Source organism: Carcharodon carcharias, chromosome 20 (genome assembly GCF_017639515.1).
Source record: "Carcharodon carcharias isolate sCarCar2 chromosome 20, sCarCar2.pri, whole genome shotgun sequence".
Classification (NCBI taxonomy): domain Eukaryota; kingdom Metazoa; phylum Chordata; class Chondrichthyes; order Lamniformes; family Lamnidae; genus Carcharodon; species Carcharodon carcharias.
The window spans coordinates 42,498,580-42,525,402 of NC_054486.1; the positions used below are offsets into that span (position 1 = coordinate 42,498,580).

Genomic DNA, 26,823 nt, shown 5'->3' on the forward strand with positions numbered 1-26,823 from the left:
TCCAGTTGGCAATAGGCATACACTGTCTTTTTAAAGTGAGTTTACAGCTTACGATTGATGTATTAAAAACCACTGCAACACGGTTGAGCTGAACAAACTCTGTTGCTAAAGTGATGAATGTGAGTATTTATGAGCTTGGGTAACCTGGGAAATGGTTGCTAGTGCAACACTGTATTACTAATAACCAACTCTCAGCTTTCTGCAGTAGATCAGCAAAAGGTAAAAATTGTTGGGTAAGAGCCAAAACATTTTGTTGAAGACTTTTAGAAAAATAAATGTAAATAGTGTTGGATATTTTCACTTTGTGGATAGAGGATTGTGCATTTGGATTTGTTGGATGTATGAGTTTTATGACTTTAAACTTTGCTAGCCTTGCTGAGCAGTGTAAACTGGCCTGCTCTCAGTAATAATAAGCAATGCCTCTTTTTTTTATTTTTTTGTTAATTAGAAACGGCTTGGGCAATGCTTTGTTAGAAACTGTAAGTGTTTGAGTCAGAAAGCTTGTCTGCAAGCCCTATTCCTGAGCTTTGAACATATAGTCCAGGCTGAGGCTTCATTGCAGCATTGAGGGACTGAGCAGATGTAGGTGCCTTTTTTTTTTGGCCGATACATTAGACCAAGGCTCCATTTGCCCTCTCAGGTAGATGTAAAAGATTTCATGGCAATACTCAAAGGAGATCAGGGAGTTCTTTTGGTTTCCAAGCCAACCTTTATCTCTCAATCATAATCACTAAAATAAAACAAATTACCTCTTCATTTATCACATTTCTGTCTGTGGGACCTTACTGTGCACAAAATGGTTGCAACATTTTCCTACATTACAACAAGTGCCTACACTTCAAACATACTTCATTGGCTGTGAATTATTTTGGGATGCTTTGAGATCATGGAAGATGCTATGTAAATGCAATTTCTTTTTCCTCTACTTCCTACACTAGACATAGTGACATTAACTTAAATATGGCAGAGAATAAAAGATGCAGGGCTCAGTTCATAGGAAACTTAAGATGGTTTTTCCAAATGGTCACATCCAATATAGTGGACGCACCTGAGTTCAGGGTTATGCTACGCTCTGGTTCAATAACGTGTATGCCCCGGCTCAGAACAGTGAGTGGCTGGCCATCCTTTAGCTCCCAATGCTGCTGGCAACTTCCAGGTCGGTCATTCTAGGCAGTGGCTTCAACTGCATCATCAATGCGGCTCTATGATTCAACAGGGTCAACAGCAGACTGAACGCCATGTCCAGACACCTGATGGAAACAGTAAAAGATACCAAGCTGCCCAACATCTTCAGCAACCCTGCAGATGGAGCACAGCGTAAATGCACCTGGTCATGGCCAGACAGGTCCTTCCATTGCAGGATAGACTTCCTGTTCGTGTTCCGTGCATTCACAGTCAGATCCACCGACGTCAAGCCAGTGTTGTTCTCTAACCACTGCCTCCTATTGAGAGTGGGTGAGCGTGGACTTCATTTAAAACAAAGAGCGGGTGAGCGTGTGGACTTTATTTAAACAAAGAGCAGGTGAGCGTGGGCTTCATTTAAAACAGACAGTGAGTGAGCGTGTGGACTTTATTTAAAACAGAGAGCTGGTGAGTGTGTGGATTTTAAAACAGAGAGTGGTGAGCATGTGGACTTCATTTAAAACAAAGGGTGAGGAGGCTTCATTAAAAAGAGTGTGGAGAGCAGCTGATTGGTGAGTTGGATTGGTGAGTACTTCTAGACTTTAGATTAAAATTAAGGTCTATAGTTAGTGTTTAGATCTCTAGTCTTTATTTTCTCTTTCGTAAAAATAGCTTGTTAAGTATAAGATCGATACTGGTGTAAATAATTAATTTCAATAAAGTGTAAAGAGCATGGATACTAGAGTAATTAATTAATAAATTAAATTAAATAAGATAACGATAGCAGGACGAGTGATATGTTGCTGCGGCAGCATGTGGGAGCTGCTGGACAGCAAGGTGATCCAGAGCAAACACATCTATAGTAAGAGTTTGCAGCTCGAGGAACTTCGGATCTGAGTTAAGGAGCTGGAGTCTGAGCTGCAGGCATTGCGCCACATCAGATACTTTGCTCCAGGAGTCTGTGATCAGAGATAGGTGGTTGTGACTGCAGGTGAGGCTATTATGGGGACCCAGGGGGTAGCATTCAAGGAGCCTCACTCCCTGCAATTATCGAGCAGTTATGAGGTTTTTGCAAGCTGTGTGGACAAGACTGAGGACTGCAAGGAGGATGAGTGAACTGACCACGGCACCAGGGAGCCATTCAAGTGGGGGGAGGAAATAGGAATGTAGTAATGGTAGGGGACAATATAATTAGGGGGTAACAATAAGTAGACACTATAATTACTGTTCTCTGCAGCCATGAGCAAGAGTCCCTAAGGCTGTGTTGCCAGTGTTAAGCACATCTCCTCAGGGTAGGAGAGGAACTTGGAATGGGAGGGGAGGGATCCAGTTGTCAACTTCCATATTGATACCAACGACATTGATAGGACTAGAAAGGAGGTTCTGCTGAAAGAATTTGAACAGTTAGGAGCTAAACTACAAAGCAGAACCTCTAAGGTAATAATCTCGTGATTACTACCTGAACCACAGGCAAACTGGCATTGGGTAAATAAAGTTAAGGAGTTAAATGTGTTGCTCAAATGTTGGTGTGGGAGGAATGGGTTTCAGTTCATGGGACACTGGCATCAGTACTGGAGTAGAAGGGAGTTGTTCCGGTGGGATGGGCTTCACTTGAACTATGCTGGGACCAGTGTCCTGGTGAATCGAGTAGCTAGGGTTGTAGAGAGGGCTTTAAACTAAATAGAGGGGGGAGGATCCTGGAGAGGGAATAAGTAGGCTTAAAAAACACAAGGATTTGGCGGCATTGCTGGGCAGCTACTTAGGTAATGATACCCAGAGTGTGGCAGGAAGGAACAGAGTGTACAAACATGAAAGAAAGCAGCAAAAAGGGGGAAAAAATGGTAAGAAGGCAAAATTAATGGCTCTTCATTTAAATGCAAGTAGTATTCAGAACAAAATAAATGAATTAACAGCATAAATAGATTTAAATGGGTATGATCTCATGGCTATTACAGAGACATGGTTACAAGGAGATCAAAGCTGCGAACTAAATATTCAAGGGTATGTGACTTTTCGAAAGGACAGGCAGGAAGGAAAGGGTGGTGGGGTAGCTTTGTTAATATGAGATGGAATAAGTACGATAGCAAGCAATGACCTTGGATCGGAAGACATGGAATCCATATGGGTGGAGGTAGGAAATAACAAGGGGAAGAAGACAGGTGGGAGTAGTCTATAGGCCCCTTCACAGTAGCTATGATGTAGGATAGAGAATAAATCAGGAGATAATAAAGACATGTAAAAAAGGCAGCATATTAATCATAGGGGACTTTAATCTTCATGTAGATTGGGAAAATCAAATTGGCAGAGGTAGACACGAGCAAGAATTCATAGAGTGTATTCAGGACTGTTCCCTATAACAATATGCTGTGGATCCAACCAGGGATCAGGCTATCTTGGATCTGGTAATATGTAATGAGGCAGGTTTAATAAATGATCTTAGAGAAGAAGATCCCCGAGGAAACAGTGACGATAACATGGTGGAATTTAGCATTCAGTTTGAGAGTGAAAAACTTAGTTTGGAAACAACTGTACTAAATTTAAATAAGAGTAATTACAGAGGAATGAGGGCAGAGTTGGCTGGAGTGGACTGGGAAAGGAGTTTAGCAGAAAATACAGTTGATAAACAATGGCAGGCATTTAAGAAAATAGTTCAGACTTGCAACAAAGATATCTCCCAGTGAGGAAGAAGGATTGTAGGAAAGGGATAAGCCAACCATGGTTAACCAAGGAAGTTAAGAATAGTATCAAAGTGAAAGAAAAAACATACAATGTGGCAAAGATTAATGGTAAGCCAGAGGATTGGGAAAGTTTTAAAAATCAACAAAAGATGACAAAAAGAGAGAAAATAAACTTTGAGGGTAAACTAGCAAACAATATAAAAACGGACAGTAAGAGCTTCTTTAAATATATAAAAAAGGAAGAGAGTGGCCAAAGTCAATATAGGCCTCTTCGAGAATGAAGCTGAGGAAATAATAATGGGGAACCAGGAAATGGCAGACGAGTTGAATAAATACTTTGCATCAGTCTTCATGGTCGAAGACACTAATGGCATTCCAAAAGTACTAAATAATCATGGGGCAAAACGGCAGGAGGAAATAAATACAATAACTATCACTGGAGAAAAAGTACTAGGAAACTAATGGGGCTAAAGGCCAATAAGTCACCTGGACCTGATAGGTTGCATCCTAGGATATTAAAGGAAACAGCTGCAGAGATAGTGGATGCACTGGTAGTAATCTTTCAAGAATCCTTAGATTCTGGAAAAGTCCCAGAGGATTGGAAAACTGCCAATGTAACACCCTTACTCAAAATGGGAGGGAGACAAAAAACATTTAATTATAAGCCAGTTAGTTTAACATCTGAAATTGGAGAGTGTATTATAAAGGATGTAATAGCAGAGCATTTAGAAATGCATAATATAATCAAACAGAGTCAACAGAGCCTCATGAAGGGGAGATCACGTCTGACAAATTTATTAGAATTTTTTGAGGAGGTAACAAGCAGGATAGATAAAGGGGAATCAGTAGATGTAATATATTTGGATTTCCAAAAGGCGTTCGATATGGTACTACACATAAGGCTACTTAATAACATAAGAGCCTATGATGTTGGGGATAGTATATTAGCATTGGTAGAGGACTGGCTAACTAATTGAAGGCAGAGAGTTGGGATATGGGGAGCATTTTCAGGATGGCAACCTATAACTAGTGGAGTGCCACATGGATCAGTGCTGCGGCAACAATTATTTACAACATATATTAATTACTCGGATGAGGAAAGTGAATGTACTTGCGCCAAGTTTGCGGATGACACAAAAATAGGTGGGAAGGCAAGTGGTGAGGATGACACAAAGAGTCTACAGGGGGATATAGACAGGCAAGTGAGTGGGCAAAAATGTGGCAGATGGAATATAATGTGGGAAAATGTGAGCTTATACACTTTGGTAGAAAGAATAGAGAAACTGAATATTACTTAAATGGAGAAAGACTGAAGAAAGCTGCAGCACAGAGGGATTTGGGGGTCCTCATGCATGAATCACAAAAAGCTAACATACAAGTTCAGCAGGTAATAGGTAAGGCAAATGGAAAGTTGGCCTTTATTTCAAAGGGAATGGAATATAAAAATGGGGAAGTCTTGCTAAATATATACAAGGCAGTAGTTAGACCACACCTATAATACTGTGAACAGTTTTGGTCCCCTTATCTAAGGAAAGACATACTGGTGTTGGAGGCAGTTCAGAGAAGGTTCACTAGGTTGATCCAGGACAGGAAGGCTGGGATTTTCTTATGAGGAGAGGTTGAGTAGGCCGGGCCTGTACTCATTGGAGTTTAGAAGAATGGGAGGCAACTTTATTGAAACATATAAGATTCTTAGGGGGCTTGACAGGGTAGATGCTGAGAGGTTGTTTCCCCTTGTGGGAGAGTCTAGGACGAGAGGGCATAATCTCAGAGTAAGGGGACACCCATTTAAAACAGAGATTAGGAAGAATTTCTTCTTTCATGGGGTGGTTAGTCTGTGGAATTCTTTACCGCAGAGGGCTGCAGAGGCTGGGTTGTTAAGTATATTCAAGGCTGAGATAGACAGATTTTTAATCAGTAAGGGAATCAGGGGCTATTGGGAAAGGGCAGGGAAATGGAGTTGAGGATTATCAGATCAGCCATGGTCTCATTGAACGGCAGAGCATACTTGATGGGCCAGACGGCCTACTTCTGCTTCTATGTCCTATGGTCTTATGGTCTATTGGTTGACCATCACTTACAGGAAGACAAAGGGATATGGAAGCTGAACATGAAACTATTGACCCTATAAAACATTAAGGAACTCAAAAGGGATTACAAAGGTTGGAGAACAGTGAAACCCCTCTTTGATGCACTGTTGGGAAGTGGTCAAGGTGAACATCAAGAGGTTTTTTTATCCTCAAAGGTATTCAGAAGGCTAGAGAGGAACAGAAGAAGTGCTCCAACTCCAGGAAAACATGCAGAACCTGCTCCAGCTGCAGTCAACGGGGGGTGAATGTCAAGGAGAATCTCCAAGAGATGAACAGCCAGCAAGCCTCGCTCTTTGCCTTGGAGGCCTCCAAGATCACTTCCGGTCCAGAGTCCGCTCCACGGAGCAGGATGAGACGTGCTTGCATTTTTTCTTCCAAAAGATGCCGAGAGTTCTGTGATCAACAGCCTGAAGGAAGAAGGTGGCTCAGTAAAGTCATTGCAGTCTGACATTTTGAGTATCAACAAATCCTTTTATGCCAGCTTGTATGATGTGAAGCCCAGAGGCAGCACGGTCTCCCAGTTCTTCCTTTCCTCTATCATGGAGGTCTTAGATGACGGTATGCAGGGGAGTCTAGGCAAACTGCTAACTCTGGATGAGCTGAGTAAGGCCCTCGCGTCCTTTGAGAAAAGTAAAACTCCCAGAAGCGATGGCTTACTGGCTGAGTTGAATTCGTCTGGTGGGACTGGTTTAGCCCAGACCTGCTAGAGTATGCTTCTGGCCAGCAGCATGTCAGAATACATGAGGAAAGGCATCATCACCCTCATCTACAAGTGAAAGAGGGAAAGGGAAGAAATTAGAAATTGGCGACCCATTTCACTGTTGAATGTGAACTATAAAATTCTGTCCAAGGTCATTGCCAATCAGGTCAAGTATGCTCTGGAGTTGGTGATCCACCCTGACCAGACCTGTGTTGTACTCAACAGGAAGATCTCTGACAGTCTTGTGCTACTTGGGGATACGATTGCCTATGTTGGGGACAGGGGTGTGGATAGCTGCCTCATCAGCCTAGACCAGCAGAAGAAGGCCTTTGTCAGAATAGCACCTACATAATGGATGTGATCTCCAAAATGGGATTTGAGGTGGGAATCCGCAGCTGCTCTACACAAACATCAGTAGCGCAGTTTCAATCAATGGGAGGGAATCAGAACGCTTTCCAATTAAATCTGGGGCTGAATTTTATGCTGATCAGGCTGGTACACACCCAGCCCAATCGGGCATGAAATCGCACGAGATGATGTTGGGTGAGCCTTCTGATGTCTTCCCACGCTGGTGCGATAATTCGATCGGCGGGCACACATCCAGCTTTTGTGTGTGCCCACTGACAGTTAAGAGGGCAATTGTCTGTCATTTTATGTAGCCCTTCCAACCTTACAGTTGGCAGATGGGCGAATTGGCCAGGCATCATTTACATTTTTCAAGAAACTACATCCAAGGGCATGATGAAGTTTCTGTTATTAAATAAAATAAAAATAGAAATCTGTGGGCAGCATTTTTATCATCTATATGTTCTGGTGCCTGATTGCGATGCTTGGACATTTTTTTCCTGATTTTAAAGACTTTATTTCCTGGGTTTCGGGCCTTCAGCTCCCTGAGGCAGCTCTCCGCCTTCAGGGAGCTTTCTGCCAGCATCGCCCGCGCCCACGTTGATGTCATCACCTGCCCTCCTCCTTACCCCACCACAATACCCCAGCACAAGAGCTTTTCAGTGCGTGCTTCACACTGGCTGGCCATTAATTGGCCAGCGAGCGTGAAATCGCGGTCGGGGGCTGATGTGGTCAGCGGTCCGTTTCCCAATCACTCCTTGGTCCGCCAATCACGCCTCCCCCTGAGCTGAAAATTCAGGCCCTGGAGCCAGGCAGGACTGCCCTCTCTCCTTAGTCTATTTGTGCATGGCATTGAACCTTTTGCTGAAACCATCAGGAATGATTTAGGCTTAAGAGGAGTGATGATCCCAGGCAGTGGAGACGCTCAGGTCAAAGCTTTCCTGTGCATGGATGACATTGTCATCTGCTGGGATCCGTTCTCGATCTGCAGACTGATGAGTATCTGTGACCAGTTTGAACTGGCCTCGGGATCCAAGGTAAATCATGGTAAGGGCAAAGCCATGTTATTCAGGAACTGGGCTGACTGACCCTTTGTCCATTTCACTGTCAGGTCAGGCTGCCTGAAGGTGCTGGGGTTATGGTTCAGAGGGACCAGGGCATGCACTAGAAACTGGAAGGAGCAGGTAGCAATGGTTAAAAAAAAACTGGGCATGTGGGAACGAAGCTTCCTCTTCATTGTGGGTAAGAACCTGGTCATCAGATGTGAGGCATTCTTGGTGTTGCTGTACATGACACAGGTCTGGCCCATCCCTCACTTCTGCACTGTCAATCTCCCAAACCACCTTCCGCTTTATTTGGAGGTTGAAAGTGGACTGTATTCACAGGCACACAGTGTACAAACCTCTAGATAAAGGGGGAAAAACATGTCCAATATTGCCCTCATCCTGATGTATGGCTGCATCAAGCTCTGCGTAGACCCTTGGTACCTAAACACCAAATGTCACTACGTGATGAGGTCCTACCTGTTCCCCCACTGGTGTTTCGAAGGATGGGTCTAACTACATTGCCATGGAATGCTGCAAGTAGTTGGACTGCACCAAACCACCTATTCCTCATGGAAAAGTTTATGCAGAGAAACACTTTTGACCACAAGTCCATCAGACGGTGGTCAGCATGTAACATTCTAGAGACACTGCAGGAAAAGGAAATGGTGAATCCTATCCAATGGTCCCCTGAACACACTACCAAAGTAATTTGGCAGAATGCCTCATTGCCAGAACTTTCAAACAAGCACTAAGAGGTAGCTTAGCTGGTGGTGAGAAATGCCCTCCCTGTCAGATCCTTCCTACATGCCCAGAGTCTCACACCCGTGGTGGGCAAAAGTCTGTTGTTCATCTCCTTCTGGAAAGTGCCTTTGCAAAGTAGGTCTGGAGTGTGATGCAGTGGCTTTTGTCAAAGTTCATCCTGAGTAGTTCTGTGACACAGGATTCTGTGCGCTATGGGCTGTCCCCAGGGATGCACACTGAGAAAAACATCAACTGCAGCTGGAGGATCATCAACTCAGTGAAAGACACCCTTTGATCTGCCTGAAACCTGCTGGTCTTCCAGTGCAAAGAGTTGTCCACGGCCAAGTGTTGCAGACTGGCACATTTCAAGTTCCAGGACTACATGTTGAGAGATGCACTAAAGCTTGGGGCAGCTGCCTCAAAGGTGCAATGGAGAAAGTTTTTCAGCCATAGAACCCCTCACGCTCTATGAATCACGTTGAATGTATACAGTAAATCTTACATGTATCACAATTATATTGAAACACCCCAGAATGCAACATGATCTGTGCAGAGAATTTGAATATCATTGCACTTTTTGTAATGACTATTTTGAAATGTTTTGTAATGCTCTTTTAGATATTTTATGAATAAAGTATATTTTTGTAAAATAAAATACCTGGAATGTGGAGTTAGCTATCTAAGTTTCCAGGTGAAACCAGATGATAGTTATTGGGAACCAGTGAACCATAGTCAGGAGAGTAGCAGTAAGGAGGAAAATTGGATTGAAAATATAATTTGAAGAATGAAAGGAATTTCCATTGCTGTATTCCTGTAAGACACAATAATTTGCCTTGAATTAAAGTTTGAATTATCAAGGCCAATTATAAGTCTGCCCTGAGGTAATGGGACACCAAGGGAGAAAATGTTTTTTTTAGCAGTGTAAGTGGAAGGATGCAGCTACTACATTTAAGATGCATGAAATGGTTGCTCTGAAAGTGGGTTACACTGGACCTTTTTTTAAGGAAGATTGTTGCTGTTTTGAGGAGTTACATTAAATTCTTTGGGTTTGGTGGAAATAAGTTCATGCTAAACATCAACATGGAACTCTGGCAAAGATGGTGGAAAATGCATTTTACAAAGCTATGAATCTGAAGTGCAAGGTACTTAGCTTGTTAATGTTATTGTATCTGTAATGGAAAACCTTCCTGTCCGGTGATCTCAGTGTTGGACATTTTTCATTTAAAAACGCTCAAATTGATTACAATTTAAGTTCTCTGTTCTTGTGTAATTGTGAAAAATTGATCAATCTTGTTTAAGCTGTACACCTGGAAGCTCTTAGATTTTCATGTATTTCGTCACCTGAAAATCATTAATTCTACCAGTTTTTGTAAATCAAGTTGTCCAGTAAAGTGGTTCACATCATCATCTGCATCTGCTTACAGCAAAAAAAGTTTTTTTTAAAAGATAATAAAACTGAAACAATGCTATTTAACTTCAATATAGTAGCTTGCGGGGGGGCCTGAAAATTCTGCCCATAGTCTTTCATGCATGCACGGAAAACTGGTTCTCCATTTTTTGAACCCTGAAATACAAAATCTCAAGATAATTTAAGTGTCCCTTAAATTTATTTTTTAAAAATTCTGAGATGCAGACATGGGAACAAACGCTGAGTTGCTCTACTATGCAAGTGTCATGCCAAGCCATCTGACATGTTAAAACAATGAAGAATATTTACAAGGCCAAAAAAGGTTAAAATTCCAACAGAAGATTAGGAGATCCATGAAAAATGCAAAATTATACCTGCAACACCAATTAATTTTGTGAGATTCAATCATCAGGGGCAAGGACACTGCAGAAATGTAAAAACCCCTGCACTCAGTCTAGCTGCAAACTCTCCAAAAGATCAATGACCGCCTTTTCCTCACAGTAATCACAGAAGTGTATCCTGAAGAGAAAGGTGCATGAGAAAATGATCCAGCTATTGGTGATGTGAGTGATGCTGTAAGTTATCTTTTTTCTTTCCCTGCAGGATATTTGTGAGGATATTTCAGATCATGTGGAGCTGATCCATGCCCTGTTAGAGACAGAAATTTCACTGAAGCTTCTCTCCTACTCAGTCAATATCCTAGTGGACATCCATACAGTTCAACTTTTGTGGCACCAGCTACGTGTATCAGTTCTTGTGCTTCGTGAGAGAATCCTACAGGGTCTTCAGGATTCAAACGGAAACTACACAAGGCAGACTGATATTCTTCAGGCTTTTGGTGAAGACAGAAAAGAGGTAAGAAATTGCAAGCTCTTATTCTGCACCAGTATTAACTTGATTAGAACATCTTTACAGAGGAGGAGATTTAAGTTACGTAATTCTCCTTGGAGTTGTTTTAACACACAGTTTTATTGTGAAGGGTACTTATTTAGGATCAATGGAATATGGGCATAATGACCATATTTGACAGAGAGCTAGTTAAAAAGGGACAACTAAGAAAAAGTTTGATGGATGTGGTGACTTAATCCTCATCATAATAAGTCAATGCATCATGTAAATGTCATTGTGTTACTTATTTGTCATGGCATTGGGTTGGAAATTATATTTATCTGTTTAGATGTTTTCCTCTTCAAGCAAGAAGACAGCCAATCTTTAAGTAACATATGAATCATTTTCCCTGAACAAACTTACATCTCAATCTCTTCTACGTTCCATTTCCTTACTGAAGGCCTCCAGTGCCGTATCAGAAATCTGCAAGCCCTCTTTAATCTGCTGCTCCATTTTCTGTGCTTTAGCTTCTTTCCAACCTTCTGTACAATGAATACTACTCCCCTTTAAGAAGGGCAGGCTGCCTTTAAGAGGTGTAGGCTAGCTGAGACACGTCCTAGTACTTACGCTGCTAGACCCCATGTTGAGCCAGTCAGCAGCATGCTGAAATCATTTAAATGAGGAACCAAGATGAAGTTTGCATTCTGCCTGCCTTAATTGGACTGGTGCAGCTGTGCCCAAAAATGGGTCTTAACAAATTTTCCCCCATGACTCTTCATTTGAACAAAATAAAATCAGGTGGGCTTTGAACCCTACTTCCTGGATCTTTACAGTGAATTTTCTTAAGGGAGTCACAGTTTTCTTTTGTGAGTTACTTTCACCTAGTTAGCTTAGTTAGCTTTATATTACTTTTTTTGTCAATCCAGCTTTATTGTTTGATTTTTTTTTTGTTTCTTTCCTTTTCCATCTCCAAATGCTGCTGGGCATTTAACTTTCACTTTTTACACTCTAAACTTGGAAGATAGGCATTCTCTAAGGAACTCCTTTTGTCCTTAGGGAGTTGAAAGGCAAGAAGGTGTATCTAAACAGAAGCATAGAGGCAGCCTATGCATCAGGTGGGCTGTCCTGTGCCATCATTGCCTAAATATGTGGGTCCATAAGACCCCTAAAATCTACTCAGGCATCTCACCCATCACCAGAGACACATTTCACTAGGAAATGGATTGTATCTTCAATATACCATCTTATGCTATTTTGTTGTACAGGTAGCGTTGAGATGCTAGAAGTTGAAGGAGTGGATGCATAGTGACAAACATTCACAAGTCTCATGCCCACCTGGGTATTACTGAATGACCATGCATTGTGTGATTTGGTTCCATTAAAATGAGTTAAGGTGCCAGTTCATCAAGACGCAAAGACTTTCAATTGATGTTGTATCTTGAAAATACATTCTACTTGGGTATGGCTATGCATAAGATGCAATGCAAGAGCTGTAAATTTGTGTGAGGCATAAATGAGCAAAGAGCCAATCGCTGCAGATCTAACGGGGCTGCAGTTAGATCCAAACACTTATTACAACCTTTCTGCCTTTGGGCTTTCAGCCAGTTCGCAATTCAGTGCAGTGGATTGCTAATAATACCTGAGGGAAGTCGCTTAAGTGGTACTCTGTCAAAAGCTTTTTGAAAATCTAGGAAGCCAATGTTGACCAGGTCTTCCTCACTCCACTAGCTTGGTGACTTCAAAAAACTGCAACTAGCTTAGTAAGACTAAGCTTTTCAGAAGCCTTGTTGGCTGTCCTTGATGTGCCCTTCTCTAAGTGATCAAAGCTAATGGGCCGATCAAACCCATTCCTTTAACATTTGTTTATATTGTTTCAGCTAAATAATATATAATGATTAAATTAACTTAGCCATATTGATTTTTTGATGATGATAACAGAACTTAAGATAAAGTATCATGAAGAAAAAAAAATCAATCCACTCTTCATAGTTGTCTTAAATAAACCTAAAAAACCAAAAGTAAAAAATGTCAACCACCATGATTATTAATACTGCAGTGTGTTCCTCCACTTTCATCACCTCTCTTTGCCAAGTCTTGCAGAATAGTGGAATGGCTCATGTTAAAGAACTGCTGCTCATCACAAATGTGTATATCAAATATGAAGTGAAATTAATTAAATGTGTTAAGCACATACATAAATCAGATAAGTGATTGGAAACAATTTACACAAAACTTTTTAAGGAATCCTGAAAAGCATGTAACTAAAAGGAAAGGAATTCTAGATTTTGCTCACCTGCAAATTAATAACTTCATAGTTTGCAATTAGATTCAACACCACATGAATAATTGTGCTTGCCCAATGTCATCCCGCACTCACACGATATTTCGGCTGGCAGGCGCGCACGAGTGTCAGAAGCGCACCCTCCAACAATTAAGAAGACAATTAAAGTTGTTAAAGTTCCAATTGTCTCCGATTTTTCATGGTTGGCGGACCGGCAAATCTGCCAGGCGGACTTTGCATTTTTGATCCAAGAACAAGCTCCCGGTAGACAGATCAAGTCAGCTTGCTCCTGCCCCACAGAACTCATTTCTCGTTGTCTTGACTCCCTTCTCTCTCCCCTTGTCCAGTCCCTTCCCACCTACATCCGTGATTCCTCTGACACCTTACGTCACATCAACAATTTCCAGTTCCCTGGCCCCAACCGCTTCCTCTTCACCATGGAAGTCCAATCCCTCTACACTTCCATCCCCCACCAGGATGGTCTGAGGGCCCTTAGCTTCTTCCTCGAACAGAGGCCCGAACAATCCCCATCCACCACTACTCTCCTCCGTCTGGCTAAACTTGTTCTCACACTGAACAATTTCTCCTTCAACTCCTCTCACTTCCTCCAAATAAAAGGTGTGGCTATGGGTACCCGCATGGGCCCCAGCTATGCCTGTCTCTTTATGGGGTATGTGGAACGTTCCTTGTTCCAGTCCTACTCCGGCCCCCTTCCACAACTCTTTCTCCGGTACATCGATGATTACTTCAGTGCTGCTTCATGCTCTCGTCGGGACTTGGAAAAATTTATTAATTTTGCTTCCAATCTCCACCCCTCCATCATTTTCATGTGGTCCATCTCTGACACTTCCCTACCCTTCCTTGACCTCTCTGTCTCAATCTCTGGTGATAGACTGTCCACCAATATCCATTACAAGCCTACTGACTCCCACAGCTACCTCGACTACAGCTCCTCACACCCCGCTTCCTGTAAGGACTCCATCCCATTCTCTCAGTTTCTTCGCCTCCGTCACATCTGTTCCAATGATGCTACCTTCAAAAACAGTTCCTCTGACATGTCCTCCTTCTTCCTTAACCGAGGTGTTCCACCCATGGTCGTTGACAGGGCCCTCAACCGTGTCCGGCCCATCTCCTGCGCATCTGCCCTCATGCCTTCTCCTCCCTCCCAGAAACATGATAGGGTCCCCCTTGTCCTCACTTATCACCCCACCAGCCTCCACATTCAAAGGATCATCCTCCGCCATTTCCACCAACTCCAGCATGATGCCACCACCCAAACACATCTTCCCTTCACCCCGCCCGTCGGCATTCTGTAGGCACTGTTCCCTCCGGGACATCCTGGTCCACTCCTCCATCACCCCCTACTCCTCAATCCCCAACTATGGCACCTCCCCATGCCCACGCAAAAGATGTAACACCTGCCCCTTCACTTCCTCTCTCCTCACCATCCAAGGGCCCAAACACTCCTTTCAAGTGAAGCAGCATTTCACTTGCATTTCCCCCAACTTAGTCTACTGTATTCGTTGCTCCCAATGCGGTCTCCTCTACATTGGAGAGACCAAACGTAAACTGGGCGACTGCTTTGCAGAACACCTGCGGTCTGTCCGCAAGAATGACCCAAACCTCCCTGTCACTTGCCATTTTAACATGCCACCCTGCTCTCTTGCCCACATGTCTGTCCTTGGCTTGCTTCATTGTTCCAGTGAAGCCCAACGCAAACTGGAGGAACAGCACCTCATCTTCTGACTAGGCACTTTACAGCCTTCCAGACTGAATATTGAATTCAACAACTTTAGGTCTTGAACTCCCTCCTCCATCCCCACCCTCTTTCTGTTTCTTCCCCCTTCCTTTTGTTTTTTCCAATAATTTATATAGATTTTTCTTTTCCCACCTATTTCCACTATTTTTAAATATTTTAAAATCTTTTATGCTCCCCCTACCCCCACTAGAGCTATACCTTGAGTGCCCTCCCATCCATTCTTAATTAGCACATTGGTTTAGATAATATCGCCAACTTCAACACCTCTGTGTTCTTTTGTTCTTTTGTCTGTGACATCTTTTGATGATCTGCTTCTATCATTGCTTGCTTGTCCCTACAACCACACCAGCCCCCTCCACTTCTCTCCCCCCACCCAACACCACCCCCCCCCTGCCCCGACACACACACACACACCTTAAACCAGCTTATATTTCACCCCTTTCCTTGGATTCACCTAGTTCTGTTGAAGGGTCATGAGGACTTGAAACTTCAACTCTTTTCTTCTCCGCCGATGCTGCTAGACCTGCTGAGTTTTTCCAGGTAATTCTGTTTTTGTCGAGGTTCCCGTTATTAAATTTAAAAAAATGTCTGGGCAGAATTTCTGATGTGTGGACATTTTTTTTCAGGTTTTAAAAGCTTTATTTAATTATTTTGAAATCTTCCATTCCCTGAGGCCGCTGTCTGCCTTCAGGGAGCTTTCATTCAGTGCTCACCTGCGCCCGCGCTTACATCAGCACCCACCCTCCTCCCGCTCCCACCCCGGCAGCGCAGCACACGTGTCACGCTGGCTGGTCATTAATTGGCCAGCCAGCATGAAATCGCAGTTGGGGGCCGATCGCGGGCAGTGGTCTGTTCCCCGGCTGTTCCTGGGCCCGCCGACTGTGCCCGCACACTGACCTAAAAGTCCTGCCCCAAGAGTACTGGTGCCAGTCATAGTGTCTCAATTGTGGGCCTGGTCTACTGACTCAACATAGGCATGAATCATAAGATCACGAGATAGTTACAAATGAGGAAGTCTATGCAGCTTCCAACTGTTTCATAAATGATTCCAGGATTATTGTCTTTACTGCTGTACCCAGGAGCCCATTCTACACACTAATCACTGGGCAGGACTTTATATCCCACAGGCGGGAGTGTGCCCGACCCAACTGGACATAAAATAGTGCATAATGACGTCAGGTGAGCATCCTGACGTCATCAAGCACTCATGCGGTATTTTGCTCAGCGGGCGTGAGCGGGTGCCGGAGCCACATCTGCCATTAATTCAGAGGCCACTTAAGGCCATTAACAATCCAATTTACGACAATTTTTCATTGCCTGTGTGATTTCACAATCATCACATGGGAAAAACAGGCAGGCAGCCAGTCGACATTTTCAAAAACCTCATCTACGGGCAAAATAAAAAGGGGTGAGCAGCGTTACAATACCAGTCAATACCAGAGAGAAGCATTGCAATAATAGTCATGCATCCACAAGGGTGGTGTTAGAGAGGACCATAGCTCTTCTCAAGATGCACTTCCAGTACCTGGACCATTCAGGGGGAGCACTGCAATACCCCCAGACTGGGTGTTACTGATCGTGGTTGCATGTTGCACTCTCCACAATCTGACTCTGGCAAAGGGCAACCCACTGGAGGTGGAGGATCTTGATGCAATTCCACAGGCCACAGAGGATAAATCCAGCAGTGAGTCAGAAGAGGAGCACAGTGAGGAGAATGCTGAGGGTGTGGAGCCAGGCCTCGGTAACCGCCAGGGTGGCAGGGACACCAGGGACTCCTTAATCCAATGCTCCTTCAGCTAAACTGCCAAATAAATGCTACCACCTCATGCCAGGGCTGCCACCTCCATCCCAGATGTCTGAAATGGCCCTTTCCTTTGACCCCAAGATACACTCAGTGCCTGTGCAATAAAGTTCCAAGCCACCCACATTTAGCATTACGTACTGGTGTACCCTGCACCTACAAAACAAATGAAGCATACTCAGGCCAATAACACAAAAGCAAATTTATTATAATGTTGGCACTCACAGATTATGAACTGATGGTTGCACCATTTAAAAAAATGAAAAAACATGGCAGAACAGAAGACCACCCTATACCAGTTCCCCTTGTACTTAAGGGGCTTTAAACTTATGTTTATGAGTGCTACATCTTGGTGCTCCTCCTTCGCTGGCACCGGCACTGGGGACAGCCTGATGATCTTGGCAGTCGTCCTCTGGCCAGTGGAACCTGTGCTGGCCCCGCATGGGAGCAAGCAGCCAGTGCCATGGCTGGCATCTCCCCAGTTGCCGCAGCCTCATGAGATGCCACAATCACTGACATAGGGACAGAGGAGCAGCTGCCATCATGCCATCTGAGAGGACCCTGCAGAGGCAACAAGCAGCTCGTGCACCATGTGAGGTTCCCCTCCCTATTCGCCATTGATGGATGGGATCCTAGATGGGATACTGGGTGCCTCATCCACCTCACACACGGGCACTGACCACCAGAGGTCATTACCTGTGTGAGGGCCTGCTGTCCCGCGCGCAACCCCAGGAACCCCTGATTCTGTTCCTGGAGTTGCCTCTCCATGGGAATCGCCACTCTCTCCCCAATCTGGCCTTGGAGGCAGTGCCAGCAGTGGTCAATGCCACTGGAGCACAGAGGAGGTCAGCCATCCATTACAGGAAGACGATGAATGCTCTTGTCAGTTCTGCCAGGGAAAGTCAACCACCTGATTACTCTCAACTCACATTCATAATCCATCACACATCCACAGGGATCTCTCACCTCAAGGGACAACACCACTAAATCTCACACACACTCTCACATCCCCATCAGACCTATATCCTCAGGAGCTCGTGTCCTCATCCTGTCCATGGCTCCACTCACCACACAAAAATTCCACACGGTGCCATGCAGCCTGCTCACACTCTCCATCTGTTTTCATGCAGGAGAAGCTGGCTCAGAACAGCAGGGAGAGATCACAGATGGTGGGGTGGCGGGGGGTTGGGGGGGGTGGGGGGGGTGGGGGGAGTTGGGTTGGGGGGGGGTGGCCCTCATTAGACCACTCACTTGTTTTGAGGAGCATGCCACCGCACTGAGTGGTGAGGATGTGGACCGTGCCTACCGCAATGGTGAGGGCGTCAGCGAACACCCACATGAGGGCCCTGCACTGCCTAATCCTTCTCTCAACACCACTGGGAGTGCTCTCTCTCCTGCTTTTGACTCTGCTGACATGCATTAATTATCTCAACTTTCTACTTTGATTCACATGGAGATCTGTCAAGCAGCCGATGCCCTCAGCCAGCCAGTCCCTCAGCTCCATCCACGTCCACACCTCGAGTGAAGAGGATACCTCCTCCATTGAAGAGCTAGAAATAAGCAGCCTGGGAGGCCAGTCACAGTGCTTACCCACAGCTCCCACCAGTGCAATGACACACACCTTGGTGGGACCTAAATCTAGAGCAGACTCAGGTTCACAATCAGTTGGTCACCACACCGATATGTGTCTGCAGCAGGAGGAGGCAAGTTCAACCGAGCTCCCCAGCACAAGGAGGACTGTTGGGGAAGAGGCATCTGTGAGGTCTGAGTCAGTTGACGAGCCTCTGGATTCAGCCTTCCAACTCATCCTGGGGAGTCAGCAGAAGGCAGGGGAACATCATGCAGAGTTGTTGGAAGTCCTCAACAGAGTGGCACGCGAGTTGGAGGAGTGTGCCCACCTGCTCTCTGATGACATGATGCCAATTGTGTGCATATGGAGGACTCCATGGGAAGGATGGTGGATGCCATGGACACCCTGGTGTAGCAGAATGTGGAGATGTGCGCAGACCTGCACTCCATTGTGGTAGCCATGGGTGAGTTCCTACAGTGGCAACGCGAGAGGGAAATGGGGCACCTCGACATCCCTCCAGGTGCTCCTCCCTCTCAAGGAGTTAGGCCGGGGCCCTTGGGCACCCAAAGCGAGGAGGAGTGGCAACTGGACACCCTTGGGTCATCCACTCAGGAATCCCAGAGGCTGTCCTCTCCCTCTGAGCTCCCTTTCCCTGTGACCCCCTCCACCTCATCCTCTGTCACTACAGAAGAAGCAGCTGGCCCACAGAGTACAGCCAAAGCAAGCCGGGGCGCTCAAGGCCTTGGATCTCCAAAGTTTGCACATCAAAGTCATCAGAGACAACAGGGCCAACCATTGCACAGGTTGCCTCCTAGAAGAAATGGTAGGCCTAGAAAAGTTAAGAAATTCTGATCACAAGTGGTTGCATGGGTAGACACATTCTGTCACTTTATAATCTGAAAATATATTCACTTTTACTGAATAATGTGTAATGTTGTCTTTCAGCTTCATTTACAGGCTTCACGAGTGGTCCTACTGCATGCCCCACCACCACCCCCCAACTAGCAGTTCCATTGCATGCAGCCAGTCCATGAGTGATTCTAGAGGGAGAAGTGTGTGTGTGCAGGGCCTTTCAGAGCCTTGTGCAAGCACTCTCCCACGCACACGGAGCCTTCCTCCATCACATTCTTCTGACTGTCTTGAGCATTTTCAATGCTGCCTGTTGAGGTTCCCTTTCAGTTGTCCATCTGAGTTGACCTGCATCTCCGTCCACCACTGATTGCACTCCCAAGCAGCACCTGTGCCCATCCAACATGAAGCTTCGCTCAGTTTCGATTTGCACAGTATGGTCGTCATTAAGTTTCTGATCAGCTCTCTTATCCTTTCCCCTCCCCCAGCCACCCATGTCCTTTCCTCCATCACTGTTGAGCCCCAGCGTCACCTTTCACCTCCCCGCTGTCACCTACCAACCTGAACCCTTTTCTTTCCAGGATGCCCAGGTGAATGTTCATGTTCCCCACCTTCCTGAGAATCCCCCCATCCACATTGACCTCCCCAACCTCCTCCTCCCCACCCTCAGGGTCTCTGTCTGCCTCAAAGTCCTCACTAACCATCTCGCTGTCCTTTCTACCACTATCATTGTACCCTTACCCTCGTACCCACCCAACTCACTCTGGCCCCTCTCATACTAACCATTCGCTCCTATCATGCCCATCCTCAGTTCGGTCTCCAGGAGGCAGTCATCAACTCCACAGACCCCTCCCTTGCATGTTCACCTGGACAACCCCACCCCACCCCCTTACTCCCTCCTCCTGCCTTGCATCCTCCTCCCTCTGGACTCCTTCCCCCTCCGAACACCTTAGCCCCCTCCAAACTTCTTCCCACCTCTAAACTCCTTCCCTTATACCTTCCTGCCCTCTTGCGCCTACCTACCCCCTTGCCACATTCTCCCCGTTACACCCTCCTCCCCCTGGACTCCCTCCTCCCCCCAAACTCATTCTCCACGAAACCTTTGTCCCGCCCTCCGACACCTTCGTTCTCCCCCTCCCAACCTCACACTCCCCAGTACACCTTCCTCTCCCACCCAAACCCAGACCTTCCTCTCCCATCCCCACCTCTCAGTACCCTCCCTCTCCCACTCACAGCTGGAACTTCCTCTCCCCCCCTCTCACTGATCATCCATGGCAGGCTATGACCAAGACCACGATGTTCCGAAGCAGACCCGAGACATCAACAGAGACCTCCCACCTTCCATGAGCTGCTTCGCAACAGAGCCATGTCTATGAGAATCCACCCAGTATGCAATGCATGTGTCCCTCCAGGGTCCGGTAGCTGTAGGGCTCCAGCTTCCGCTCCTCGGATGTCCGGGATCTGAGCAGGCCCTAAAGGTAAGTCCTGACTTCTGCACATCACATTTGTCCAGACGTGCTCTGGGCCAGTGTGTTTTCCCACTGGTGTAATGGAAAATCTGGCTGGGGGGATGATTCCGATAGCGCCTTACTTTGCATCCCATTAGCGGGATGCAAAGCGGGTTTACGCCAGCCTCCATTGGGATTGGTGTTCCGCCATGGTGGACACTATCTGATGATCCCGTTGTGCTTTCATTGCTGGTGTGAAACCGATTTTTGGCCGTATTGTACCCCCACCTCGCCATGAGGCCCAATGCCAACAGGGCTGGAAAATTCTGGTCGTAGCCTGAGATTTTCCAGCCCCATCATAGCAGGACTCACCACGGGAGATTTGGCGGCCCAATCAATAGTCCATTGACTTTCTGGGAGATTGGATGACCCCGGATGGGGATGGGGATTTAAAATCTTGCCCATAGTCAAATCTGCCTGCTGCTCTTTGTTCATGTAATCAAAGCCTTTGTGTATCCAGTTCAAATTTCCTGGTTTCCCTCTGCCTTTGAAATTATAATTCAAGGTTTTGCATTTTCCTTTCCAGTTCAAGTTTTTGCTTTTCCCTATCTCTTTCCAATTCAAGCTGCCTCATTTGCAACTGAATCCTATAAAACTCAACTTGCGTTTTATCTGGGGTGCCTTTTTCTTCCTCAAGGTTCAAATGTTGAGCCAATACCTCAGCTATTTCTAACATCTTAGCGTGTACTTTCAAATGTATTTCTATCTTTACTACCACTGCTTTTAAATTAACCTTTGTTAACCTTGCAAGGCATTCAAAGACAAATCCTCTCTTTCAAGGGAAGCTTCAGAAATAGACATAGGTATTTTAAACTTTTCAATAAATGCAGCAAAGGTCACTGTGAAACCTTGTTTGTTTAAACTTTAACAAATCCCAGACTCAGCCTTTGAATTCCAAATCCCACAAAGAACCCTCAATTTTGTTATGAACTCCATTGCAACTGACGGTATTTGAAAAGAAATTCGAACTTCCAATCAATAGCTGAAAAGGATGACACAACAAGATTTATTTTACTGTAACAATATGGGTAAAAAGCACTATTGACTAAACACTATTTCCTTTTTTTAGGCAACTTATACTTTAAACTACAGAGAGGAACTTTCCCCTTTTATACTTATCACATATCACACATTCTATGGAATTACATTAGCAACAGTCCACAGTTGCTCCCAGTTTCCCATTGCTCCCTGTATCCACATTTTGCCAAGTAGTAACTTCGATCAGTTTTTGGTGAATTCTTTAAATCACCACAGTAGTGAAGCCTATTCTGATGATCATTCTTCCCTGGCCATGTCAAGATGTACCTCTCAGAATACTTAGATGACCCCTCCTGACAGCTGTCTCACATCAAATTAATGCTGGGAGCAGCATTAATTGTTTTGATGTGAGACCTTCGCCCCCTATCTCTGAGAGAAGTCCTGCCTTAAAGAGCTGTTGGCCAATCAGATGACCAGCAGCTCTGTAACCCCAGCAGCACCAAGCAGGAGTGACAAAGAGGAGCCCAGACTCAGCAGTAAGTACAGGGTATTGCTGGGGCCAGGCTGATATATCCCAGCGATGGGTGTGAAGGGGGTGTGGGGCCTGGTTTGAGAGGCCAGGTAGGAGGGTAAAGGGGAAAGTATGACCTTGGTTGGGGGTGCCTCCAATGAGCCCAGAGGACCTGTGAAGGAGGTTCCCCCTCCCCACTCCCCCCACTTGCCTGATAGCAGCTTGCGCAGCTAATGCTGCCAGGCTTCCTGCTTGGCGTTCCCCTCCCACTGCAGCCAGTGAAGTACCAGCAGGACTGGGATGAAGTCTTAAGTGGCCAATTAATGACCACTTAAAGTCCTCAATAGGGCCAAGGGCGGCCAGGCCATCTGCCAGCTCCCCTCCTCTGTAAAATTTCACATCGGACTGGGCAGGTAGGCGGTCAGGCCACTCGCTGTATTTTATAAGCCCTCCCACCTTTAAACCCACCAATAGAGGAGTGTAAAATCCAGCCCCTGATCTCAGAAATGGCTTCTTCTGCTCTCTTCCCCATGGTACTGTAAAATACATAAACCTTGCATCCAGACAGAAATGCTGATTGGCTATTCTTGACCCCAACTCTCTTTTGTCTTAGAAATAAATAGACAATTTACAGCACGCTGTTTATGACCTGATACAGTCCGCTGCCTCTGTTTCCAAGCATAAATATCTTGCACTGTTTTCCCAGTAAAACAATCTAAGACTTTTTCAGATCTCTGACAGTCAAACCGCCCAGGCTTACTATCAGGCAGACTTCCAAACAGATCACATGACTCCCTTCCATTTTTCCCTAAATTTAATGATACAGTTACAAAATATAACACTCATATAAATCTAAATTGTAACAGTTGTATAATTGAAATTGCCATTAGCATGGTAGTTTTTGTGGTCTGAGTTTGAATGTAACTAAATGTCATCATTCTTTTACAAAAATTGTGCTTGGTAAAATCCCGAACTATTTCCACTGGAAACCCAGAATGTTTTTTAAGGCATTATACCTTAATTTCACATTTGTGTATTTAGTGTGTTTAGTGCTGTGTTGTTTTATAAGACATTCTTTTATGGCATGTAAGACAGATATTAATTGAGAAGACACACTAGAATGATGACAGAATTCAGAATGTATATTTATTCTGTGAAGGTTTTCTTAAATTTTCTTTCTACAGGCTTGCTTGGATTCACTGACTGAAATTGATGATGCAGGTCAGCTGACCATTAAATGTTCTCAAGACTATTTTTCTTTGGATTGCGGTATCACTGCCTTTGAACTGTCTGACTACAGCCCAAGTGAAGACGTGCCCTGTGGTTCTGAGGCTACCATGACCTCCAGTTCAGCCACCAGGGCTAAACCAAAATCTTTTGGGCATTGGAACTCTGCTGATCTGGAAAAAGGCTTTCCAGAGTTGGTTCGCAGTGTGGGGTTACTTTCTGTGGCAAATGACCATTCCACTTCCAGGCACGAAGAAATTAAGACAATTGGTGAAAGTCAGTTATCCCTCACAGATCATGAAACTTTGGTTTGGGATAAGAAAGGCACAGCAAACTCCAAGTTGTTACCTAAATCAGCAAGCCATCCAGCCCCATCTCAACCTCCTCCTGCAGAATGTACGCGAACCCAAAATGGAATTGGTAAGAGCTCCAAACAGAAAGTATTTACTGACACTAATATTGATGATTTGGAGCCCCAGAGACATGCCCATATGCATTCTTGTAGTGCAAAGAGTAACCACTGTGAAAACTCAATACCAAAAAGACCAATAAAAGATTGCTTCAATTATAACGAGGAGTCTCCAACACAACCCTCCTTACCCAAAAGAGCTTTGTATCTATATGAAATTTCTAAAGATGATTTGGAGGTTAGCTGTAACAGAGTTTCAACTTCTATTCTCTCGCACAAAGCGGAAATGAGCAGAAGTACACCTTCTCTTTTTGATCATCCGGACAGGTCCAGACTTTGGCTGGACTTGGCTTCATCTTACCCAAGCTCTGCAAATGCTTCTGTCAGTCACTCATATGATGAGTTAAACAAAACAAATGGTACACACAGTGGATACCTGAGCTCTCCTTCTCAGTGTAATTTACAAACAACAACTTTAGGCCTAAATAAAACCTATGACCAACATCAAAGAAAGTCTTCAGCTATTAGGAAGTCATCTGATCTTCATGATCTTAGGCAATTTAACAAAGAGCCTACAAGAAGCCCCACACAACACTATAGAGAACCTTTAGCACAAAGTACCAGTTCTCCTGTGCAAAAAACACAGGATGACATTTCCTTATTATCAAGAGAGACATCCCCATATCAGAAGCAACCAGCTACCATGCTTAAAATGAAGAGTTTCCATCAAAGTTGTCCCCCACTTACAAAATCACCAACTGGTGAGAATAATAATAGTTCTGACTCGTTTAATTCACACATGTTGGCTGTAAAGTGCGAAGACAATAATGAACCAACAAATACGTCCTCAAGGTGTCAAAATCAGGAGTTTGATAATGAGTATAAAAAGCAGTCACCTGTCAAACAAAGCTCGTATGAATCGGTATCTGCACAGTTGCCTTCACAGACTCCACAAAGTGTGACCCAGGCACATTCTCCTGGTTTTATCCCAACAGTATCATGGCTACAACCTCAACCAAGGACACAGGATAATTTAAGGCAAAATCAAACCACTGAAAGTGGTAAAGGTGACCTTTGGTTTGGATCGAATGAATATCTGGCTCTTCCATCTCACCTGAAGGAAACTGAAGTGTTGGCTTTAAAGCTAGAGAATTTGACAAAGCTGTTGTCACATCCACCTACAGGTGAAGCACTTCAGAACATTGAAGATTGGGAGCTATCAGAAGCAAATTCTGTGACTGAGGCAGACCCATTAGTTCACAATGAACGGAAAAACGAAAAATACCTCCCTACAACTGGAACAATATCTCCAGCTTCCTCAAGTGATATAGCTTCATCTTTGGATGACAGCATTGAGTCAGGTCCACTTAGCAACATCCAATCAGATGATGAGTCATCAATAGCAGAATCAGTTGCTAAGCACAACACTATACCCCAATTTCCACACCATTGGTTAACACAGATACCAAAGAATGCCTTGGATAGTGGTCCTCCTAAATCAACTCTCATTCAACAACTACAGCAAGATATTCAGCAGAAACAGAATAACAGCGACGTGTGGGAAAAAATTGAGGTAATTTACCTTTATTCTGTAATTATCTGAATACCTATATTAGCTTCTGACTTTAAAAACTTTATTTCTTTAATCCTGGTGAACTTCTGTATGCTCATTAAATGTTGGTACTGGCAAATGGAACATTTCCATTTGCCAGTTTCAAGTTCTTCCAGGTCATATATATGGTAAAGTTCCAGAAAAATGACACAACTGACATGGCCTCCACTTGTGCTAAAATTTCTAACACACTTAGACCAACAATGTGACTTCATCCCATTTTCACATGCATTTTACTAACTTGAAGTTTTCTACTTTCTACACTTATATCAAAGTGAAATCACCAGTTTTGTGCATGGGCCCATGCTGAGTGAGTTGAGCCTGTCCAAATATATTTTATATAGGATTTGGACTCCTGCTCTGTATTTGATTCATGTTCATTACAAGTTTACATGGGTGCCATTTTTTTAAAGAAAATCTAGCTTTAATCTTCTAAATTAGGTTGCATGATTTATTACTGAGGAATTACATTGACAGTTGTAAAAATAGAACTTGCTCTTTTTGAGTTTATAAGCTTCACAATTCTATACATCTCATATCAATGGATTTGCCTTAGATTGTCCCCAATGCCCTCCACAATCGCAGAAATTTTGGGGAGTGCTCCAAAACTTCCAATTATTTCAGTTGTGCTTCTTGGTTGAATCTTGCTTCCATAACATGTTGCTCAACTGCATACATTAGGTAAATATGTAACAATATGTAACTGCTATGCCCGCATCCCCTCTCCAATCAGGCCTTCATGCCCATGTAACACCTTTATTATCAAATTTGGATGGAATGATAGGCATAGTTATAATAAAATTGAAACATTTTGTTCAAATGGTTGGAAAGCAGGTAGTTTACATAACTGAGGCCACATCTTTCACTGCAGACCACTAGAGTGCACCTTTCTGTACTTATTCTTAGCTACAAATATTTTCTGACCTGGCTGCATCAGGTAGAACTTGGATAAACAATTATTAACATGAAATGGAAACAATATATATAGACACATAGAAGGACAAGGGCAGTAAATGCATGGGAACACCACCAGCTGCAAGTTCTCCTCAAAGCCACTCACCATCAAAATCCTGGAACTCCCTTCCTAGCTGCACTATGGGTGTACCTACACTGCATGGACTGCAGCTGTTCAAGAAGGTGGCTCACTACCATCTTCTGAAGGGCAATTAGGGATGGGCAACAAGTGCTGCCCTAACCAGCGACACCTACATCCTGCAAAAGAATAATAAAGGAAAGGTCCATTTGAATTGTACTTACTTCAGGGTTTTTACTCGTTTCTCAAACCAGGCATTTCCTTTATCTTATTTTTTTAAAGCTTCAATCCCAACCTAAAAATTTTACTCCTAAATTTTAATTACAA

General features: G+C 44.4%; 1 protein-coding gene across 5 annotated transcripts in view; it reads left to right on the forward strand.

Moving 5' to 3' along the window:
• akap6 (A kinase (PRKA) anchor protein 6) overlaps positions 1 to 26,823 on the forward strand; it is a 527,594-nt gene that overhangs the window by 82,788 nt on the left and 417,983 nt on the right. For all 5 annotated transcript variants that reach the window (XM_041214722.1, XM_041214723.1, XM_041214726.1 and 2 more), the window contains exons 2-3: positions 10,734 to 10,985; positions 23,400 to 25,424. In XM_041214722.1, coding sequence (XP_041070656.1) covers positions 10,734 to 10,985; positions 23,400 to 25,424 — 2,277 coding nt within the window. The remainder of the gene's footprint in view (positions 1 to 10,733; positions 10,986 to 23,399; positions 25,425 to 26,823) is intronic.